Source organism: Schistosoma mansoni, chromosome 2 (genome assembly GCF_000237925.1).
Source record: "Schistosoma mansoni strain Puerto Rico chromosome 2, complete genome".
Classification (NCBI taxonomy): domain Eukaryota; kingdom Metazoa; phylum Platyhelminthes; class Trematoda; order Strigeidida; family Schistosomatidae; genus Schistosoma; species Schistosoma mansoni.
In genome coordinates this window covers 5,505,415-5,529,596 of record NC_031496.1, presented here as the reverse complement: position 1 = coordinate 5,529,596, position 24,182 = coordinate 5,505,415, and the positions used below count along the sequence as shown (strand labels likewise).

At 35.3% G+C, this 24,182-nt stretch overlaps 2 protein-coding genes across 2 annotated transcripts in view; one reads left to right on the top strand and one right to left on the bottom strand.

Annotated features, from left to right (window-relative positions):
* Positions 1 to 1,050: 1,050 nt before the first annotated feature.
* On the top strand, positions 1,051 to 15,926 carry Smp_022660 (putative wd-repeat protein; the record flags this gene model as incomplete). Its single annotated transcript, XM_018795446.1, has 6 exons — positions 1,051 to 1,446; positions 3,579 to 3,755; positions 6,736 to 6,951; positions 11,588 to 11,938; positions 13,782 to 14,467; positions 15,663 to 15,926. The coding sequence occupies 5 exons, from the start codon at positions 1,051 to 1,053 to the stop codon at positions 14,097 to 14,099; spliced, it is 1,458 nt and encodes a 485-aa protein (XP_018649758.1). The 3' UTR covers positions 14,100 to 14,467; positions 15,663 to 15,926.
* Positions 15,927 to 17,465: 1,539 nt separating this feature from the next.
* Smp_022630 (hypothetical protein) overlaps positions 17,466 to 24,182 on the bottom strand; it is a gene marked incomplete at both ends in the record, with an annotated part of 44,146 nt that continues 37,429 nt past the window's right edge. The window contains 3 exons of the mRNA XM_018795445.1: positions 17,466 to 17,492; positions 18,082 to 18,264; positions 21,211 to 21,360. Coding sequence (XP_018649757.1) covers positions 17,466 to 17,492; positions 18,082 to 18,264; positions 21,211 to 21,360 — 360 coding nt within the window. The remainder of the gene's footprint in view (positions 17,493 to 18,081; positions 18,265 to 21,210; positions 21,361 to 24,182) is intronic.

Sequence of the window (24,182 nt, the reverse complement as noted above, 5' to 3'; positions counted from 1 at the left end):
CATGCCGATCCGTGTAGTACTCCTCCTTTTAAAGGAAGCTCCCGATGCGTTGCTGTATTAACTTTCAATATTGAAAGTCATGGAGACAAGTTTTGCTCACCCAATCCAGAGGAAAGAAAACCAAATTTTCTTCACCAAGGTGAATGAAATGAATAAAAGTCTTGAAACGAATGATTTCATAGAAAACAGTTTCAAGATCACTCCCCTTCGTGATTTCTATTTACAAACTCCTAAGTCAGACCAGCTCACAGTCCCTGATCTATGTTGACGATGCGAGAACTTGGAGGTACATGGGAATCGAAGAAGATTCACTCACGTTCTCAAGGGAGACGGGCATTGGTCAATCTGCTAAAAATTCAATCAGTCAACATGTCAATCGATGAACAAGTAGACGCATGTGAAACAGAGAGACATATGTTTCCAGTGAAAATCCCCCATGAACTAACGACACAGACAGAGTTGTATGTCAGTTAACCACAGGATAGCTTCAGGAGAAGACTTGAAAATCATGTACTCATCCATAGATTGCCATCTCTTGCTTAGATTGACCGAAACTGTTGAATATCTCACAACGTCCCCACCAAAATTATCATTACATATCATCAGCCCATTCCTATCTTGTTTCCTATCATAGCCATTTGCCTGTTATTCTTAACTCCGCCTGTAGCTCCGTGTTATTCTTACACTTCTGTTTTTTCATATTGCTTACTAGGTTTGTTGACCAGTTTTCCTTTTTATTACTCTTCACATTGCAGCCAAATGAATTTCCTGCTCGGTAATGTGATAGCTACTGGTTCCACAACATTTTTAATCCTGGGAATAGTTCATTCTCTCAAATTACAAAATATGAAAACCTACAGATAACTACCAAAATGACTAGGACTAGAGCATTCGAGTAGCTAGTTTCATCTCAATTATACGCCACAAAATATCTAAAACCGTACCGAAAGAACAAAAAGTTAGCGCAAGGATTTACATTGGTCGGCCACTAAGACATTGGATATTGGATGGGCTTTGTTAGGGCGTGCGGCATTTCAGTTTGATCTCGTGATGAGTGACAAGTGGAGTGAGAAGTCTGTAGAGGGCTATCGTAATGGAAACCAAGGTTGCGAAAAGCCGACGACAGAGGAAAATAATGAATTAATGGAAGTAGATGGGTCCGAATTCAAAAATGAGGTTTACATTCTGGGCCGGTCTCGTCCACTTGAGGATGACGAAGAGCTAGTTATGGATAAAAGGGCTTATAGAATGTTTTTCGAATTAGAAGTAGAGTTTCCAAGTCTCAGTTTTGATATTCTAACGGATAACCTTGGTTTTGATCGCTGTGTTGAGGTTAATGGTGAGGCTCACAGTGTTTGCCTCATATCGGGTACAGAAGCACCGAAAGATAACCAAAACAAACTTATAGTCATGCGTCTATCAAATATGTTGCCGTTCAGAAGAAAGGTTAGTTTCAATCAAGACTATAATTATATGTACTACGCCTAACAATCAATGTAGTTTCGTTCCTTTAAGGATCTTGATAATATCAGAGGGGATCAAGCATCCGAAGTACACTAACTGGTACAGTGAAAGACCGAATCTTTCCTATGTAAATCAATTATAGGTTATGTCAGTGAGGCTAAATAGTGTGCGTTTGTTTTATTAGTTTGCTCACTCAAAAATATGAGCAGTGAAAGTTGCACAGTGGGGTCCTATTCATAAACGTTTAGGAAACGACTGTCCTAAAGCGAGAAATACGCGTAGTTCCTAGTCATCATTGAACTTCCTGGTGTTGTAAAACCGAAGCTTCTTTCATCTGGCCAATGGTAAAGGTTTAGGGATTCGGCTCTAAATGAAGCTGAAGTCACATTTGAAATTGGGATAGTGTTGAGCTACGTAGTGACACAACGACACTCTGCTTTGCTATTTAATTTCTTCCTAGCTAGTCGATATTTGCCGTTTAAATGCTGTAGTAGTATGGTTTAGATAGCTTTAGCAAATTCATCCTCCAGTGCATTTCTTGAAGTCCGGTAGGTTAGCTTCACTATTTAGTCTGAATACTTTCGGACAAATCATTGTCAGTGTTTATCAATTTGCAGTTCATATATCTCTTCACACCCCAGTCATTTTTTTAGAACTTACGTCAAAGTTTATAGCTAGTCAGTTGGAATATTCACCATTATCCTTTGACCGCTTACATTTTTTTGGCAATTCTTGGTTTATTATGTAAGATGAGACAGTTAATTAGGTGTCTGAAAACATGCGGGCAAAAATATCTTGATAGGGTTAGTGAAACAGTGATGTAAAAATGTGTTGATGAGCAAATTACAAACCAATCAAAGAGGTAGTCATTTTGTTATTAAACTAAATGCCCACACTGCCAAGAAATTCTAGTTGTACATACTACCTAACGTACAGTTAGTCTGTATCTACTATTCTTTGATAACTGGTGATCTAGTTGATATGCTGTACTAAACAAGTTGTGTTTTCATTAAAAACTGAGATATAAGAAGATAAAATGAAAAGCAAATGTCTATTATTCTTACAACACGTAGGGAGCCATGTTTGTTAAATAAGCACGGATTTTAGTCTTGTGGACCAACAGCTAGATTTGATAGTAGCTTAATGTATATCCCTGGTGTCGTCCCCAATTGAAATGCACCCGTTGCGTTTGTGCTCAATTTTGTACGGTTAATAATAAAAAACCAAGATATAGTGTTGATGTCAGTAACTATGTGGTTTACTGTTGCACTTTAATGACAAATCTACAACTTCCATGATTGTTAGAGACTTTCCGCACAAAGTTCGTACGATAATACTTTGATATATAATGCCGTTCTACCTGTATTTCAGGAATTATTTCAGTTTCATTACCTGGAAAGTCGACTTTCTGTTCTATGTACTTGGGTAGATGTTCCTTTGATATATTAGATTGCATAAATTTATATCGATTGGCGAATATGCGTTGACGACTGATTGCTGGAAATAATCTCACTGACTATTGAAAAACGGTACGGTCAGTGGTGTCGTAGATTCCTTCAGTCTCTACTTACCTTTTACTATTCTCCCATACCTAAACGTTTGTGTATGTTAATAAAACCACTAATTTATATATATGTATATATATATATATATATCGGTTGGTTTTCTGTATTTCATTTTCTTTTGTTTACTGTAAACATAAGATGATTGTTTTCCAAAATTCGTGTTAGGAATGTTCATTCCCCAATTATAACTTATGGGAAAGGAAATCGATGTCGATTTAGGTGAATATTTGTGACAGTAAATTATTCACTGTTAACTTTGCTAATGGACATTTTCTGGTATGATTTTTGTTCAGTATCAAGTACTCGATTCACAAGTTGTGATCGACTAACTCAAATGTATCTTCAATTGATATACAGGAGTCATCTTGAAAAGGCCTTAGTCACTAAACTGATCTTTTCACTCCAGTTAGTGGGTCAAAGAAGAAGAGGACGAAGGCAGTCTCGTTCACTGTATTGAATTTGCAGTTGTGAAACATTGGCATGTATCAGTTTCTTCGTCTATTCTTAAATTACTCTAGTCATTTTATCTTATTTGTTTGGCACCCACAGAATCCTACTGAAGACACGGATTCTGATTCAGAGGACGAAAGTGATTCTGAAGAAGATCTTGATGCGGAACCTGATGTTGAGGCTGCTACTATCCTACATCAAGGTACAGTCAATCGAGTCCGGGCCAGTCAACATAGGGGTCGATACCTTGCTGCATCCTGGTCAGAAAATGGATTGGTTAGCATTTTAAGTTTTAATGTTTTTATTTAGCATAATATTGCAGTATGGTGCCTCAGTAAATATACAATTAATTTCACTCGTTCTCGTATGGTCTTAAATAAAAAGCCAGTAGAAGCACATACGTGATTGTTATTATGTTTGCTAAAACTTATTAGTGTTATACGATTGATATCATGTATTCTATCAGTCAATTGTATACTCTTCTTTTAGTTTAACTACAATTATTAACAGTAGGGAATCATGGCACTGAGTTGTTATCGGTTGTGCAGAACATTTTATTCGTTGACTTGCTACCACTTAAGCCTCTATGTATCAAAGTAATTTTAACAATTCTAATTACCACCGTTAACACGAGTAACTTGTTTGGTCAAATTTTCCTGAAATATTGGGGTTCGTTATCACTTCATTTGTGATCTTATTTCAAACTTGACAGATTGGAACAAAATAAGATGACTAATTCACCAAACTTATGTTTATGTATTCAACCGTAAGTCGCTTATGATATACAGGCCAGCGATGCTATCCGAGTGCCTAAATTGAAGTAGATAATAAACTGAAATATTAAACGGTTTACTTGAACCATTTTCAGTGTTGAAAAGGATATACAGTTATAATTTCTATTTTCAATTATGTGCATCAGCATGAAGACTTCATTTATTAGTCATGTTTACTTTTCTCGTTCCTGCTAAATACCAATCCAAAAGCTTTTGACGGACGGAGCTTTTTTAGTTGCAAAGCCCTGTTGTTCACCCAGCAATCAGTTTGCCATTTTTGAGTATGAGTTTTCAAATAATCTTTCAGTCTGAAAAATACTTGTTGGTTTTAATTAATTCACAACAATATCTTTCCAGAGTCTCTCATTTTACGTACCAATGATATCAAAAGTTTCAGTGTTATATGTTGAGTGGTAATAAACATAATTAAACGGTTGTCCGTTAAATTTTATACATTGATGTAAAAACTGGTTAACACTGAAAACCACTCTTGATTCAGTTTCAACAAAAATGGTTTATGTAACATTACCCTATAGAGGAGAATCAAATAGCATAATTCCAAAGCTGAGGCTAAAATCAGCCATGAAAAGCATGGTTCAGAATTGGTTATTAGAAAGACAAAACCCATGCTTTCAAATAGGCCGAAATAATATACTCATCACGTCCCACTGTATGTAGGAACTCATTTGTGGCCACATCGCAAGTCGAATGTTACAATCAAAGGTGATGAAATATATGCCTAAATAACCTAATGATCAACCGGTCTCAGATGCATGAATGGAAGCAGGGAGTAGAGGACCATGCTCGTTAATTGCAAAACAGCTGAAACAGGTCTTAGCGATTGACCTTAAAACAGCTCTTGACGCTATTTATAGAAATTATCTGGAGCCCATTCTTAAGTTTGTAACAACTTTGGTCATCAAAAAACGCAAACCTTTATGTGTGCAAAAACAGTTGGTCTTGATCTGTAATCTGCCCTGGTAACCTGTAATTCGTTTTAAGGTTAAGTTTGGTTCTAAAACTTGTTCTTTTCATATCAGATTATTTTTTCCCTTTATTTCTAGTTATCAATTTATGTTGATTTGACGTTCATTTAATTAACTTCCAAGTTTCATATAAAATACCTCGACAAGTATGTGTGTGACTATATTGTTCAAAATGTTTTGCTGAAACACATTTTTCAAATGAACCCCGTCTTCTCATCACACTTTCAAAGTTTATATGAGAGACTAACAATTTATTAGAAATTAAAGTGCCGAAATGTCTGTAAATTGTATGTAATCGCAATGTTCAAAGCCATCTCAAATAATCCAACTAGCAACAAATAAAGATGAGATATTTCACTATAAACCTTAACGCAAAGCCTACCAGCTGATTATCAGTTTTTCTTTTCTCAAGCCTGTTTTTTTGTTACCTTTCATATCAGTTATACCCGTGAATTTTAGTCTTCATGCTTTGTTGAGATGTATAACACTGTTCATTACTATGTTGCATTAGTACCTTTCTAATCGTCCGAACTAATGAACTGAACTAGTGGTTCCAAAAGTTGTTCTTAATAATTTAGTTAAATAAACCAAGCATTACTCGTATATCCTGGGACCACCGGGTAAGTAATGCAGTTGTTAGGAAACGGGTACCAGGTAATGATGGCAAATCGATTGATGAAGTAGTGAAACTTGATCGGTTGAGATGGCTGGGGCACGTGTTACGTATGCCCAACCACCGATTGCCCAGACGTGCAATGTTCCATGGTGTAGGAGTAGGTTGGAAGAAAGCTAGGGGCGGTCAGATCAAAACGTGGCACAAATCCATGAAGTCACTGACAAGTGGACTGAGCCATGTTGGTAGGTGTAGACTACCTGGTTGGGATTCGCGAGATGATAGCAACCTGATGGTTAGAGACCTTGAATGACATGGCTGAAAATCGTTTGCAATGGCGAAGGCGCATCCACTCTTTGTGTTCTGTCAGATTCTAATCTTCTGAATTCTTCATGTCCCTATCCTTTTTCTATTTCCAAATTTATTTCACTGGATTATACTCCTTCAATAACTTCTTCAAACCCTAATCTTTCACATAATGCTTATACTCTTACTACTTCTACCACTATGGGACTTGAATCGACAACTTCATCTCTGTGCTAATTTGGTATGGCAACTCGAACTGATGTACGTACGTACGAAGTTCTACGTTGTGACTGACTGACTGAAGTTACTTCTTCACAAATTCTTGTTGTACAAATTCTGTGTGTTTATTTACATTGATGTACGTATGTACGAAGTTCTACGTTGTGACTGACTGAAACCTACAAGAAAATCCTGCTCGATTCCTTTGTGTATATCTTTTGTGATATATATATATATATATATATATATATATATATATATATATATATATATGATATAAGAAGTTGCTTGTAAATATAACTGGATGACGTAAAGTTTATTTTTCTTTACTCCTTAACCACAATCATTCTCTCATTTAGGTATTCATATGGGATTTAACCAGACCCCTTACGGCTGTAAATGATTCTGCTGTCATGGCTGATTATGTACGTCATAATGAATCTCCTTCACCTTTATTCACATTTAATGGTCATAATTCAGAAGGCTTTGCTTTGGACTGGGGTATTCATACTAATTCTTCTGGACATTTAGCTACAGGAGATTGTAATGGTCGTATTTATCACTGGATACCTCGAGTAAGTAGAGTCTTCATTTTTTATTACTATTATTCATGATTAACTTTGCTAGGATGTGGTTATATCGATGTAAGTAAGAATTGAAGTTATTATCATAAATAATGTTGTTTATATTTATCGCCATTTTTTAATTTTTTTACTCCAATTAGTTTCTCGAAACTAGGTAAATACACACTATTTCTGTACAACCTAATACTTGAAATCCCATAATTTTTAGACTAGAATACGTTGTTGTCACTTGATTAATCTTGTTAGGCTAATGTGGGAATACAATGAACATATAAAAGGGAGTATTCTCTGGATGAGTTTTCAGGTAGCATCGTAGCTCCGTGGCTCCATCTTTTAAGAAGCTTTGTTTTGACTACTTTTGCTGTTCTCTTAGTATGGTAGTGTGATTCCCAGATTAATGAAACATGTACATGACTTTGTAATTTGTAAATTTTTTCGTTGTTGGACTACGATGACCTTTCTAGTTGTGTGTGTTGGCGGTGGTATAGTTGGTGAAACTAGTCTACACGTAGTGAAAACTGGAGAAGGTTATACAGATTTAACCCTCTCTTATCTCCGCCGTGCTTTTAGTGTACCTGCAAAACGTCAAGTCTGCAAGGCATTTTTGAAAGCAGCTCTATGTTTGCGAAAACTAACCTCTCCGGATTTAGGATTTTCTGCGCCTCTGTTCGATCGTTGTTGTCTCTCAAGGATTGCTGACATTCATTGGTAACACCATGTTGGTAATCCAGAAGTTCATCAATACGTGTTCAGACACAGTGGTAATAACCCAGTTGGTGTTAACATCCTGAAATCCAGACTTGGAATGCGTTTACGAATGTCATCCCTGTGACTTTCTCATTGTACATGATAAGTCGTCTTACTGAACGCTAGATTTGATTCCTAAGCTCTCCTAGTAACCCCCAGGCCAAACTACACAGCAGCCTGAACACGAGAGAAAAGGCACGAAATATGGAAGAAAACGCTTTACTCCAAAGGTTCGTTCCTGTACAAAAAATCTAGGATTTTTATAATATTTTAGATGGCCTTGGGTTTTCGAAAAATTCTGGAATGCTACTAAACATAGTAGTAGTATAAGTAATCGTCCAATCAGAAACTCAGCATGTGACTTTCCACTTTCTAGATGTTTCTGGCAAAACTCTTAGTGAATGGTAATTGGATAAAATGCTTTTTAGTGTTTGCAGAGCCTCTTTTGGCTGTTTTTCGAGGAGTTTTCTTGATCTCCCCAACAGCGCAGTATTTGCAGACTGTAGGACTGCTTGGAAAAAGCTGAGAGTTGTTCATTAAATGAAATCGTACCATGATATGAAAGAAATTTGCATAGGACTGGGCTAATGCTTCTAACCATACGATTAAGGGACGCGTAAAGTATGGCAATCAAAAACGCATAATAATCTCCAATGTGGTACTGCTATTATAAAAATATATGGCGGGCATGCATTACAAACTAGAATACGTGAGTTGTCTACAACATCTACCGTATTTGTATAAATCAAAGTAGGATGCTTCCTAAAATGGATATATAAAAGTTATTTACAACAGCATAGGATAAACTATTTGATAAAAAATAGCTGTGTCGAAACTACAAAGGTAGAAAACAATCGAAAATGGGAATGAAGAGTGCTAGAATGGAAACTGTTACAATAACGTAAGTGTTCAATGAGTACAGTAGAACTGGAAACAAGTGTTATGGATGTAAAGGATATGCATTAACGGTGATAGATAAATCGAAGTCTATCAGTCCGTGTAAATACTTGGATTATTGGAACAACACATATAAGCGACCAAATTTTTTTTAATCAGATCCTCATCAGGCTTTGCTCTAATATACAGTAATATTTATATACATTTGCGTAATTATTAAACCAATTAAGGTAGTGTATAAGTGAGTGATAACAGTGGAATAAATATACAAACAGACGTAATAAAAAAGAAAGTACAAATTGATAGTGTGGTAGGTATACCAGTTTTAATAAGAGTAACAAAGGCTTGAATCAGTGTTTCACTATAGGAAATAGATCAATAACTTGGAAAATATAGACACTGAAATAACATTCACTGAGAATTACAAGGTTACGTAATAAGAAGTGTCCAGATAATCGTACAATGAAACGTTTATTTGAAGAAAAAAGGGGCGAAGAAAGACAAACAATCCAGGAGTATGAAAAACAATAAGTAAAATCTTTTGTTATGGCTAATTCAGCCAAGGAAGAGATAAAGGTGTTACAGATTGCTTATGAATACAGAGGATTGTTAGCCTGAATCCCCTATGGCTTCTGCTATGTGTAAGAAACGTGATCGAACCCCATAAGGAAAACTGGTAGGTGAATCACTTTGAGTGACTTATTTTTATCTATTACTGTTATAATTGTATTTTGCCATATAAACGACCCAGCTATTCCTATTGCTTAGTATTCTTATACGATGACACTCAACAAGACCCCAAAATCAGAACACGTTGAACAGGAATCAAATTGTATTCAAACATAACAATAGTAAGTGAACAGCAATCACTAGTTTGAATAACGTTCATATATTTATAGTATATACATAAAAAGCTTCTAGATTTTTCTACAATAATTTACCAGGGCTGATTGGTTTGGAATTAGCCAATCAGCGCACAGCAACACTATCATGCATGAAACATGCTTTAATCCAATCTATGTCCCACTAACAACTGCATGATCGCTATCGATCAAGCGTGATAGGAAAGAACTGCGTTCTGTTTTGACGATACCCTTTTCTAACCACGAAGGGAGATGAAATATTTCACAACTGATAAACACATTAAACTCAAAAGATATAGTTAAAACTGATTACTGATTATTAGCAAGTACTGTAGTGTTTTACACAAAGGGGGTTGGGAAAATAGAAAACTCATAATTAACAAGTGAGATCTCATGGTTCATCATGACTCTGAATAAGGTCTGAAGAACAGTGAAACCCGTTAGTTCAATAGATTATCTGACATTTCCCGGGACAGAAACCAGTGATGATCCTTCTGTAATTTAATTATACATTCTTAAATGTGAGACGAACTTCTTTAAGTAAAAGAATTTTGAATTGTTTGGGTTTTTTGCTGAACTATCTCTCTCGTTGTTTACTATTTCGTTAAATATCTTACTCACTTATTCTTCTCGTTAAACATACAACCCTTTTCCTCTCAATTTTATCTATGCTTTGCGTGGTGCATCTTATTTTGGGTGCCTTACTGTACCAGTTTTTGTACCTTTAAAGATATTTATGTGTGCAGTTAAGCAAGGCCACACAGATTCCAGAACATTGTAATTGTCTTTAAAAGTAAGGAGTTAGAAATTATCATAGAAACATTTGAGTTGACATCCGACACATGTCCATATCTTAAAACTGGGAGTTTATTACCCACAAAAGGATAAAATGCCCAGCTTGGATATGATACTCTATGTCAATAATTCGTTTATGAACAATTTTATTTTGTCATGTGTAGTTAATAATAAGTTATGTTTAAACCATAACAAGTTCTCGACACTATCAACACAGCGATTCTTTTTGAGAATCATTGTAGTAACAGACATTTCAACGGACAGTTTGGTGAGATTTATTTATTTAAGAAGCTATGTACTGTAAGTTAGTCATGTAATTCAACCGACGACGTTTTAAATCATTTCATGAAGTTCAACTTTCGTCTTCACTAACCTTTAGTTTTGGAGCTTGAACGTTTTTTGCAGTAGAAACAATCTTCATATCAATTTTATTCTTCGTAGGGAGTTGTGATCATGTTATCAACCATTATGTCTAACGGTCGAACCTAATCAAGTTACCAATCTCCAAACACCTAAATAGTACGACTATAATTTACAAAATTGTTATGGCTCATGACATTGTACATCAATCTACGTAAATTTGTTGAGCTATATTGATTTTTATTGTTCATTTATTGAACATCTTGATGGAGGTATACAATTTTTAGAATAATACTTTTATTGATTATTCTCCGAATATGTTTGAAATTCCTCTGTTAATTACTGACCATTTGCTTCCTAGTCACTAAGTTTATATGTAAGCCTGGTCATAAATCAATAATAAATCCGTGTCGATGTGAAACAGTTGTTCTTCTTTGATGTTATTTGTAACATGATTTTTAGGCTGTAAACTTGATCACTAGAGAGTTATCTTGGTCTCCAGCATTTCCAGCCATTTATGCACTAACTGTACATTGCGTAAAAGTAATCAACAAAGGTAAAAGATATTTCCAAATCCAGTATTTGTTAAGAAAAACTAAAACATCATTTCGCTATTTTGAGTTGAAATAGCTCTACCGTAAGGATCCCCCTGTTAACCTAAGTGTATACACTTTCTTCTGAAAGGGATAATTCTCTGATTGCAGCGTCGTGATATTGAAAGTTGCTAACATGAACGCTCTTAACATCAAGATGTTACCATATTATCGCCATTCCGATTACTCTCCAATCATAGATGGTATTTATATTCTTAAGCAAGTGATTCGTATTCGAAATGATATTCTTCATCATTTTCCAACTTGATAAACATAAAATTTGTCCATTAATATCAGTAGTTTGTGTCATATTAATGTATTGTTGAGTGATAGTCCATTATCTTACTGTTTTCAATTTTTTCAACTTCTCAGTCGTCCGACTGGGCTGTATCAAAAAGAGCCTATTTAGGTCATACAGATTCAGTCGAAGATATTCAGTGGTCTCCTACGGAACCCACTGTATTTATCTCTGTTTCTTCGGATCATAGCATTCGCGTCTGGGATGTTCGCGCACCAATATCGAGTGGCAGCATGCTTACAGTTTCAGAAGCCCATCCAGCTGATATAAATGTTGCTTCTTGGAATAAGTTGCAAGCTCTTAATTTTCTAACGGGGGGAGATGATGGAACTTTAAGAATATGGGATTTACGATTAGTTCACAGTTGTTACAGTGACAAAAAGTCGAACAATGGATCTCTACCTGCTTATACGCACTTATTTGATGTAAGCATCACTATTATGAACTTTTATTTTATGGTAACTAGTTACATACGGTGGATATAAGTTGTTATAACATTATTCAGTGTGTTCACTAATTTTGTCACCTCATTTAACCTGTATTGGATTTTCGTTATGGTAAACAGAATGTTGTGTTTTTAAGATCATTATCACCAAAAGTTAATGGTTTGTTGATATTAGAGGACTCATTTTTTGACTCCCGAATCGTTAAAAATAACCTAATAGTCACTTGTAAAAGATTAAACGGTAAAGTGATGGGTGAATTCTGGCATATAGCCGGGTTTTAAATAATATTAGTAATAAGTCCATGTGATTATTTTCTAGGGAGCTATCACGTATGTAGTTGTAGGTATAATTTTCTCTTTAGTGACAAATACAAGGTATTCAACGTATAAAGCTCCTCATGGTAGTTTCTTATTGCTGACTGAGCTTCGGTTGGAATCGAACCGTGTTTACTCCTTTTGAGACACAATGTGAACAATCCCAGTCAGACAAATTGATTTGATTTATGCCACTTACATAAGTTATACTATAAATCACAGTTATTTTGTGAGGGATAATTGTACTATCAGGTCATAAAACTACACGATAGGACAGTAAACATGCTACACTTAGACCTGATCAACGTAGAGCCGGAGTCAAACGTACGTTAGCCTAACTCTACACCACGTCAACACAAGATAAGAATAACAAGATGAATGATAAAAAGTTGGGATAACTGTGGTTACAATAAAATTGAGGACTGAGTTTTGAGAATATGAATCAAGAAGAATAAATAAAAAGGCACACATGAAAAACTACTGAAACCCAAGATTCAGAAAAAGATCAAGGATGAATCAATGCGCGCCATCGTGGATGATTTCAAGCTGTTTGACCCAACGTCCTCAATCACTGACTGCGCAAACCCCAATCACACCTGTATATACTAACGTGTCTTAAGCTACCAGTCAATGACTTGTCGCCTGCAGGTTGAGTTAGTCCCACAAACGTGAAACACAGTCTTGGCGTAAGTATAGTCAAAACAGGTAAACTGTATAGTTAAACGTTACCTGTTTCAAACGGTAGTAAGGAATGCAGCAAATGAAATCAGTGGAAGAATTTTTTAAAAAAGAACAAAATTTCATGATTGACAATTAAGCAAAACATGATCGACTCTAGACCGAATTGAGTCTAGGTGGTAAGCGTTTAACGTAAATATTATTGGTTGATTCATTTATGAACCAGAAACCCTAAACCTATCTCATTTGATGGAAATCTACAAGCTCATCAAATGACATAACATCTTTGCTTCGACTCAAGTTTACTCACTCCGTCAATTCCAGAAAACTTAGATGAGTTGACTTTAATTTCCAGGAGGAAGTCGATGAAATTAAGAAAACGCATAATGGGCTATTCTGGGCACTTGACTTTGAGAGTTCACCATGAGTTCTGACTCGAATGATATTTGGGTAGAGAGCTTTCACAAGTATTATGTACTTCTCTGGTACGCTTTTTAGTGACAAGCACTGTTACATAACTTGCAACACTGATTGGTATTCGAATACCCAAATCAATAACCGAAAAAACAGTGTGGACTATTTGTGTCAACTTAGTTATTGGGGTTAGCATAGTTTAAATAATCCAATAGACTATACATTCTGTCTGAAGAGTGTTATTAATCCACTCATGAAAGTTATGGTTTTATTTCTATTACACGGATTCCGACTAGCTACCATCACGTTAAGTTTACTTTTGGTACCTACTAAATTATTTTGTTGTAAAATCTTCCCAGTGTCAACTGTTGTTGTCATTATTATAGTACGATGATGTATTTTGGTTTGTGTTGTAGTACCACAAGAAACCAATCACATCAGTAGAATGGCATCCAAACGACGCTGGAATGTTTGTAGCTACATGTGAAGACGATCAAGCTACATTCTGGGACATTAGTTTAGAACAATCTGAACGAGAAGTAAAACAGTCAAATGAATCAAGTTCAAATCATGAGGCAGATGAAGAAGAGGATTTAGGCATACCAGTCCAAATGTTATTTGTTCATGGTGGTCAAACAGAGCTAAAGGAAGCACACTGGCATCCGCAGATACCAGGACTAGTATTTACAACAGCATTAAATGGCTACAATGTTTTCCGTACTTGTAATATCTAAAATCCTCGGTGTTACCTTACGCCATGTAAATACAACGCGTCTTTCGTCATTCAATTACTCCATAACTTTTCTTATAAAATAACCTAATGCTACTTTGAACTGGTTCGTTCGAAACCAATTTCTTCAAAGCTGAGTATGCTTCACCAAAATACAACTACTTTTGTACACATTGATATCGATTTTATGCTTCGCCAACGTACCTTAGGTCCTGTTATATATTACAAACAATTAGTCTGAAGTGATATACAACCTAGTTGTACGTTGGTGTGTGGCTTTTCAGAAATCCCTACAAATGTGTTAGATGTTTATGAAATAATAAGCGATTGCCTTTGAGTGATCCAACGAGCAAAATGTTTTACTATTATTAGGTTTGTTTCAAAATATCCTATCATAACGTTTACTTTTGTTTGGTGGTAAAATATGACGTCGAAAAATACCAACGTACTTCGAAAGATTGTTGATAAACAATGCATTTTTCACTTTATCCATAAATTCGTACAATCTGTACAAATCGTCTAAAATATTCTCCCTTTATATGGTTGATTTAAAACAAGAATTATAATCGTTGGTTTAGAAGCAAGATCAGTTATCTTGAGAATACTGGATACCCTGTTGCGTTACCGGATTGGCTTGTTGGAAATGCCTTCACAAAAATATCAAAATCAGTTTGCTAAAAGTGTGTATGCATATATATCCTTAATTCTAGGAAAATTCGAAGATCAGCCTCACCAGTGTGAAGTGATGAGATTTCATCCTGTAAAGAGGCCTTCAGAAACTCAATAGTTAGGGTACTGAAACAGATGAGAGGACTAGTATGTTTGAGTGTTGATTGACAAGGTTTAACAGCGGATAATAAACCCCATGTTTCGAAGGCTAGTGGGTAATGTACTAGGTTGCGGCACGTGTGGATCTAGTGTCATTATCGGTTGTAGAAAGTACGGTGCCTGCTGCGTCAGTACTTGTGAGGTTTGACTATGAAAAATGATAGTGATCATTTATTGATTACACCATGGTGCTGTTGTGAAGTGACAACGACAGCAAACCATATCATGCCAGGATGAAATCATTCAAATAACAGAAAGTGTGTTACAGTGTGGAGATTAAGGTTAGCCGAGATAAATAAAGTAGCAACAAATGAATGGTTTAATAATGTCGAGCGAAAGGCAAACGTGTAAAGTGACTGAAATGCAATCCCATTGGAAAAGCTATGATAACTTCTTTTGAGTTGCACTATCGAATAGCTACTTTTTTTAAACATTACAATATTTTAAATTATGACTAGCAGTGGAATTCAAGACGGACGTTGTAGCGTAAAAACCGCTCATTGTATTCATCTAGATCCTAGTGTTGATGTTCACATTCAACGCATTATATGAGTAGTTCTAGGTGAAGAGTCCCTAACAAGTTGAGATGAGTGTCCTGGATCCCACTGCTAAACACAATCTAGAAATATAAGTGACATATCAAAGCATCCCTGATGTTGATACGACGTTGGAAAATCCAACCCTTACAAATAATTATTACAATTTTTGCTCATGTTCTTGATGCTTCTAATTTATACAGATTGATTGTAGTGTAGTGGACGCTACTCACAAGGATGTTTGTTAATAGTGTTTATCGGAACGTGGCACCGAAGTTGTAACAATTGTCGGACAGAGTTTCAGTGCATCGAAAGTACGATGTTGACAGAACACTTGGACGCCAGTTGAGAAGACAGTTCAAATTGCAGAACACACCGGAAGATGTAAATAGACGACTGAAGACTATATATATGTATTATGCAAATACTTTGTAACTTCTCGCAATAAATATACATACGTTCTGCCTATTGTCGTGTTTTACAGTAGTAAAAGTACTTAGAAAGACGGCAACACTACACACTGAGAACAATTGTCAGGTCTATTTCTTCAAAGCACCCAATAGAAAAAAAAGTTAGGTAAATAGAAACAAAAGAATAGTAATAAAATTGCTAACTACATATAAAATGAAAGGTTGTTCCGATTTTCAATATATTGTAGGTAATAAATCCACTTAACAAAACTGTCCATACATTCTGTGTAAAATAAGTATTCAACAATTGGAATATATATGTAATATCCAGTCTTCATCCATCGTGAGTTTCGATACAACGCAGAAATTGTATAAAACGGAAACAAACCGCTGATCACAGAGGTGCCCAAGATATCATCAAGAATAAGGAACACCAAATTGTTCCCAATGGGGATTATTGGTTATGTATTATTCATTTCATATTCACTCCGACAAATATATGTGAACATTTACGAAAAAAGGAAGGAATAGAAAATGTGACAAAAAGAAGTCATGTTTAGATTCATTTGAATTTTATAGGATAGAATGAGTGCAGCTGTATAAAATACAATATACTAACAACGTATACAACAGAGAAAAGCAGACCAGAAGGGATAATGATAATATTAGAAACATAAAGATCACATCAGTATTCATAGAAACCCTTTGTAATAATGATTAGGGATCATTAAAAGCGAATCCTCCAGCCATTTTGATATCATTGAATATAATTAGTGTCATATTATCTACGTTGTTGATGTAGTATCGGATAAAAGTAGCCCAACTTTCAAATCATCCATATTCGGTAAAACAACTAAATGCTATTAGGCAACGAAAAAAAAGACATGGGATGTGAATATGTAGTCAACAATCATACTTGAATAAATGAAAGTTGTTATTTGAGTTTTCCAGTTACTTTTTCCTATATTTAAGTAATTACAAATATTTTTTGCCAGTATTTCTACAAAGTTTAGGATACATTGAACAGTATAACTAAGTTACCTGGATCCAATGCATGATAGACATTTTATGTAACAAATATAGAAATGGAAATTTCATCTATTTTAAAAATCTCGTTACTTCTTGTGACCCCTCCTCTGCTCTACCTCAAGATTCATATAGACACTACCAGTCCTACTCACTGCCTTCTCAAGGCAGGGGTGTTATTTACTAAATTAAGAGCAAGAAAATCGACTGTTTGGCGCTCAAATCGGGTTGGTGGATATGGACATCCCCTAAGGGAGTTGGGAAACCCTGAATTCCAAACCAATGATGCACATGGGTTCCGAGATCTTGAAGGAGCAAAAAGCGTATGAACCTAGTGTTGGTGACCGACTAACAAAGGACCGAATCTCTTATCGTCGTTCCATTTTTATATGAATTGGACCTCTAAATCAAGTGCTGGGAGTGGCTTCATAAGAAAGCCGCCTGCTTCAGTTGTGGTACCCGAGTAGTATCCCAGTCCATACTCAAATTCAATAACTTCTTTGTGTAGCGGATATATATTTCGGTGCCTCTTTGTACCAATATTTATGTTCGAATAAATAAAATCGTGAGTTAACGATTGATAGCAACTGACTGAGACTAAAAATTAATCCTTAAGATCTGTACTGATGAATATTTGGACCTGGTCCTACGTCGTTGACTTATGTGTCACAGAACCAATTAGAGGGACGTACTAATTTGTTCTTAACAATGTCTACTTGAAGTTTCAGGTACGCTTATCCCAACACTCGATTGTACAAAATTGGCCGACTACTCATGCAAGAACGCCTAAAATCATACACTTCCGTGTGCTGCTAACATTCAAAGGAGTGAGCTGAGTGTTTCGTCAACACGTTCAAAAAAGCTGCTAAGAGGTGGATAAGGGGATTCTACGACGTATATTCAGAAGCCGATATCACACAAAATATTGTTCAAAAAACGTACATTCAAAGCGAACATGAAGCAGTAGATATGAGCAATTTACTATACTGTGTTCTTTAACACTTCACCGCTGGACAGAGACTTTACATTCAACATAATTGTTACGGTGTTTGCCCATAATTACCGATCAGGATAGGATAAATGAATAAAATATTCGGTCGTAAATAACAAGTAATGAACATAATCTGATACTAGGAGATAAACAATGACCTCTAAACAAAAAATACGCTCGAATTAAGTTTATCACCTGAAATTCGAGAATCATTTTTCTCTCAATCCATTCCAATATACGTGACATTGTAACAACTTTTTCTCCAACACGAGGGCGTGCTTTAAGTCGTATATTAGGTACAGGACGAAAACCATACCACAGACGATCACTGGGTGGTGGAGGGATATTGACTAAAAGTGTCCCACTTAACATTTGTATCTAGGTAGTGATAAACCAAAAGAAAAAAACTAATAATAACAATAGAGCAAAACCATATTGGGGAATTCAGTTTCTATCTGGTTACATTTAAAATCAAATAAACCTATGAAAATACATGTGGCATATTGTGATCAATGTAAATAAACACACAGAATTTGTACAACAAGAATTTGTGAAGAAGTAACTTCAGTCAGTCAGTCACAACGTAGAACTTCGTACGTACGTACATCAGTTCGAGTTGCCATACCAAATTAGCACAGAGATGAAGTTGTCGATTCAAGTCCCATAGTGGTAGAAGTAGTAAGAGTATAAGCATTATGTGAAAGATTAGGGTTTGAAGAAGTTATTGAAGGAGTATAATCCAGTGAAATAAATTTGGAAATAGAAAAAGGATAGGGACATGAAGAATTCAGAAGATTAGAATCTGACAGAACACAAAGAGTGGATGCGCCTTCGCCATTGCAAACGATTTTCAGCCATGTCATTCAAGGTCTCTAACCATCAGGTTGCTATCATCTCGCGAATCCCAACCAGGTAGTCTACACCTACCAACATGGCTCAGTCCACTTGTCAGTGACTTCATGGATTTGTGCCACGTTTTGATCTGACCGCCCCTAGCTTTCTTCCAACCTACTCCTACACCATGGAACATTGCACGTCTGGGCAATCGGTGGTTGGGCATACGTAACACGTGCCCCAGCCATCTCAACCGATCAAGTTTCACTACTTCATCAATCGATTTGCCATCATTACCTGGTACCCGTTTCCTAACAACTGCATTACTTACCCGGTGGTCCCAGGATATACGAGCAATGCTTCGAAGACATCTATGATCGAATACTAGTAGCCTACGAATGTCCTCTACTCTTATCGGCCATGTTTCATTGCCATAAAGTAGAACGGAACGAACTGCTGCACAGCAGTTAGAATCTTACACCATCGATGTGTGCTGTGTCTCCAAAGAAGTAACTTATGGGGAGAGGATTAACGTAATAACGTACACGACAAAATATGACCTAATTAGGCATAGCAGATTACATTATTTAAGATGAGATTAAAAAGTGATTATATGGTTTAGGCCACGTCAGAAATTACAAACCTTTTTTTGCCGAGTTATGATCCTCGATATATTTAAAACTTAACTTCAAGACAAAATTCTCCCATGAAGTTCAAACCGACAGCAAGAAACTTGATGGTTCGGTATCTCGTTGTAATCTTTCTACTGTCACAATTGAGTAATGCATCAAATCAAATGGTCAGGGTTGACTGAAATCACTAATGTTTTGATCACCTGCTATTTATTGCAATTCTACACCCTAGTATTATTGATTTTCCGTTCTTTTTATTATCATAAATTTTGGGCAGATATTATTTATGAACTTTTAGTCGCATAGCTCATATATATATGGTAAGATCATATACGTAATCGTCTTTTGCTTAGGAAAGCAACAGCTCTCCTGATTTCTCGTCTGCTGTGCAATCGCGCGTGATGTTGTGTATTAATTACCGATCTATCTAGTTCGCGTAGATCCCGCTTAGTATGAGAATAATCTTAACTATTACAAAACCATTCAAATTTCAAGACTTTAGGGATTTTAGATACAAAAATGTCAGTTTCTGAGGTACAAATTTAAGACACAAATATGAGTATCCACTTGAACTTTATGCAAGTTTGAAGACAAAGTCATAAAAAAAATGCCCAGCTCGTACTTTTGTTTCTTGTCGAATTTAAAGTTTTCGAACATTTGTCTATGTTTAATAGACAGATGAAGTTCAACAAGATGTTGAAATTCTTAAATAACTGTTGCCCTTGAAATGTAGTTAAATAGACCGACCAACCATCATATCAATTCCCACACTACTTCTGTAGGTAAAATAACAAGTGGAAGCTTATAAAAGATTAAGAATGCTCCAAGTGACATCCAGATGATAAATACAGTGTATGTTACACTCTCGACTAGAGAGAACATTGATAAATATCCCATAAGAAAATAAACTGACAACAACACATAAGTTCGTTACATCAAATGGATAGATTTCATGTTAAATGCTTTATAAATAATAAATGTTCCCGTATCAACAGGAGAGTGAAATTGTGAAGGAATGAATTATAACAATTTCTCAGATAATAATTAATAGCGTAGTTTGTTCTGTTGTGTTCGCTAATCACAACTAACCGACTCATTAGAATATATGACATATGAGTAATTTGAACTGACTTGGAAGTTTGAAGTGATCAGAATGAAGCTATATATATATATATATATATATATATATATATATATATATATATGTACTGCCTAGTTTCTTGGCTAGATGTTAGGGTAGTCTATATACATGAAGTTATGAAGACGAACACTTCAGTCAGATAAGATTTTATTTATTAACTCTGAGTAAATACACAACAAAAAAATAATGGTATTACAATTAAGTATGAAGTGTACGGTGCAGTCCATTACATTGTGAAGAACATTTACTGAAATTAAATAACAATGAAAATCTACTGATATTTTATCCTAAATATCTATGAAAATTTAAGTGTTAGAAAAATCTAAGTGATTCTAAAAGTCATGGTAAAGATTTAAAAAAATACGAAAGTATGTACCTAAAATATCCTTGATTTATCCAAGAGTACGAAAACTGAATAGTAGACTTTTCAGCTTTAATTGCTACATATCGTAGAAATCGATGACTGAAGACATACAGTGATAAAGCCTAGATAAGATGTCATGACATTTATTTGGTAGTTATTATTGAATTTTTAAGGATTCTCTGTTTTGACTTGATCAGGTATAGATTACACAATTAATTTTTTTGTAATCTTATATTTATTAGTCAACAATTAATAAACTGATAAAGAGTGACATTAAAAAAAACGGAAAATGTTATAATCAATCTTCTAATGGTTTACGTTATTTCTACCCTGTTCAAAGAAAAAGGACATACCTCAACTTGTAATATAATTGGTGTGTTTGACAAACGTTCCATACCACGCTGGACTAGTTTTGTATCAACGGCTCTTTGAAAATATGAGGATTTGGTGATACGATCAACAATACGTATAATTCTTCGACGAGACGGTAAGACAGGTTGTAAATTTACTGGACTAAAATACAAAAATAATTCATTTAAAACAACAAAAATAAATAAATCGCTTCAATCAGTCATACTACTACTGATTAGAATATTATTAAGATATTAAAATCAAGAAATCTGTAAAATGAAACGAAATGAAATGTTCAACTTATTGTATCATCACCAGGATTTCGGTATAAAACATTCTAAGTTAATTGTTAGTAAATGTCAAATATGAAGAAAATTGTCGAACACACAAATTCTAAATGCTTGTTTTAATTTTAGCACAGTTATGGAAAAGAACAAAATAGGCATTTAAAATACTAGTTTGTCAGAGAAATGAAGAGCAAAATTTGTTTTGCTCTCTCAACTATGAATAGGTGAATTTGTTATCTGATTCCGGTAACCAAGAAATAATTAAAAGCCACTTGAGAATGTTTTTCATCACGGACTAGCAACAACTGACGTAACTTCGCAAATCAGGGAGGATCAAACAGTTATTTAGTCGAGATTTGAAATTCTCCAGATGGTTAGGTGATTGATTTCGATCAGAACAATGATATACAAAATCCGTATGATCAGTCTTGAGTACTTATCAGTCTTGCTACCTGCCTAGACCAGCCAGGCATGACCTAAATCTGTATTTGACTAGTGAGTTGAAATATTTATTAACTATATAAAGCTACTGGTGAGTGTTTCAAATCCAGGTAGATGGATAGAGGGATGGGGAGAAAGAGGAAAACACAGTGATACAATGACTAATCAAGGTAACCTACATACAAACTGTTTTTTCCATTAATACAAAATCTCAACTCAATAAGCTTCGTTATCAATCTATATTTTAATTTCTAAATTTCAATTGAATGTATAAAGTGACCAAAGTACAAAACATATAATATTTGTGAATTCAAAAATAATCAAATGTTGGGTTAGCCACCTTATATCAGTCGTTAAGATAAACCAACTTGACATTAATACTGTTTTTTATGGCAGACGTAAATAAAAACAATTAGACAGATGTGATAACAACAAAACATTAACGATCAAACTAGGGACTTTATAGATTTTAGAAAACTAACACTAATTCTATACTGATTTACAGGTAACAAACAAATTAAATTTGGCTGAATCTATATAATAATAATAGATGGTGAATAAAATTACTATTTTAGCAATGAAAAACTGAAAGGATCATCTACGCCTAACTACTAGTAACAAATAACGATGTGGAATGATGACTTCTTAGTTTCTAGTCAAAATACTCTTTTGAGTCTTACACAAAGTGTGGTTCGAAGCTGAATACATAGACGGATTACATAGAATAGAAGCTCATACACACAGAGGAAGAGTAAAAACAGAAGGTACAATTCTTTATCATGCAATTGTAATCCAGGAATTAAACAAAAATATTTTCCACTGGTTACATTGTACATAACCATCACATTTAAGTCATTCATACGAGATATAGGACCTGGTATACCAAATCTAACTTATCTGAAATGCTTTATTAAATGAATATTTTTGTCAGAGATATCAAAAGTGTACTAATGATATTGCATGATAAATACCGAAAGATAATTACGATCAACTCTGCGACGATGAAGATATGTAGCTCAAGAAGATAATTTCGGAGGTACTGTGATCTCAAAAGTGAAGTATGTGCAAATGATGTTGTCTGGAGAGACAACAAAACCTCCATGATAAAACCATCTAGCCCAGAAAACATAAAACTGTATTTAGTTAATTAACAAAAAAGACAGTTCGATAGTTACCTTATAAACAAAAATATAATGTTACAATCGGCTGAAATGTTTTAATTTAATTAACATATATAGATGATCGTTGCAGATGAACAAAGGTTTGAGAAATAGCAGGACTTCCAGTCACTGACTTTAGCGTTACCATCCAAAAAATTCAACTTTGATAAGATATCAAATGAATGAGATAATCACAAGTGTTTTATTTTATCAAAATAATCTTTTACGAATAGCTTACGTAAGTTACCTCTCGTGGAGGAGCATAGGCCGTCCACCAGTACTCTCCGTCCAACCCTGTCCTGGGCAATCTTTTCCAATTCTTTCCAGTTGTGTTATTCATCCTTTTCATAATATGCTTCTATTTCCCGGCGTAATGTGTTCTTTGGCCTACCTCTTTCCCACTTCCCTTCCGGATTCCAGGTTAGGACTTGCCTCATGATGCAGTTTGGTGATTTCAGCAATGTATATCCTATCCATTTCCAATGTCTTTTCCTAATTTCCTCTTCAGCTGGAAGCTGGTTTGTCCTCTCCCATAAAACGCTGTTGCTGATAGTATCCGGCCAGTGAATGTTGAGTATTTTGCGCAGACAACTGTTTATAAATACTTGTACCATCTTGACGATGGTTGTAGTAGTTCTCCACGTTTCAGCTCCGTACAGTAGGACTGCCTTTACGTTCGTATTGAAGATTCTGACTTTGATATTGGTTGACAGTTGTTTTGAGTTCCATATATTCTTCAATTGTAGGAATAAGGTCGTTGCTTTGCCAATCCTCGCCTTTGCATCTGCATCAGATTCTCCTTGTTCATCAATGATGCTTTCCAGGTACGTGAACGTTTCTACATCTTCCAGAGTTTCTCCATCAAGTGTGATTGGGTTGGTGTTCTCCGTGTTGTATTTGAGAATCTTGCTTTTACCCGTGTGTATGTTGAGGTCTATTGATGCAGAGGCTGCTGCTACGTTTGTTGCCTTCGTCTGAATTTGTTTGTGTGTATGAGATGGGAGAGCTAGGTCATCTGCGAAGTCCAAATCGTCTAATTGATTCTGAGATGTCCATTGTATTCCGTGCATCCCCCTCAGATGTCGA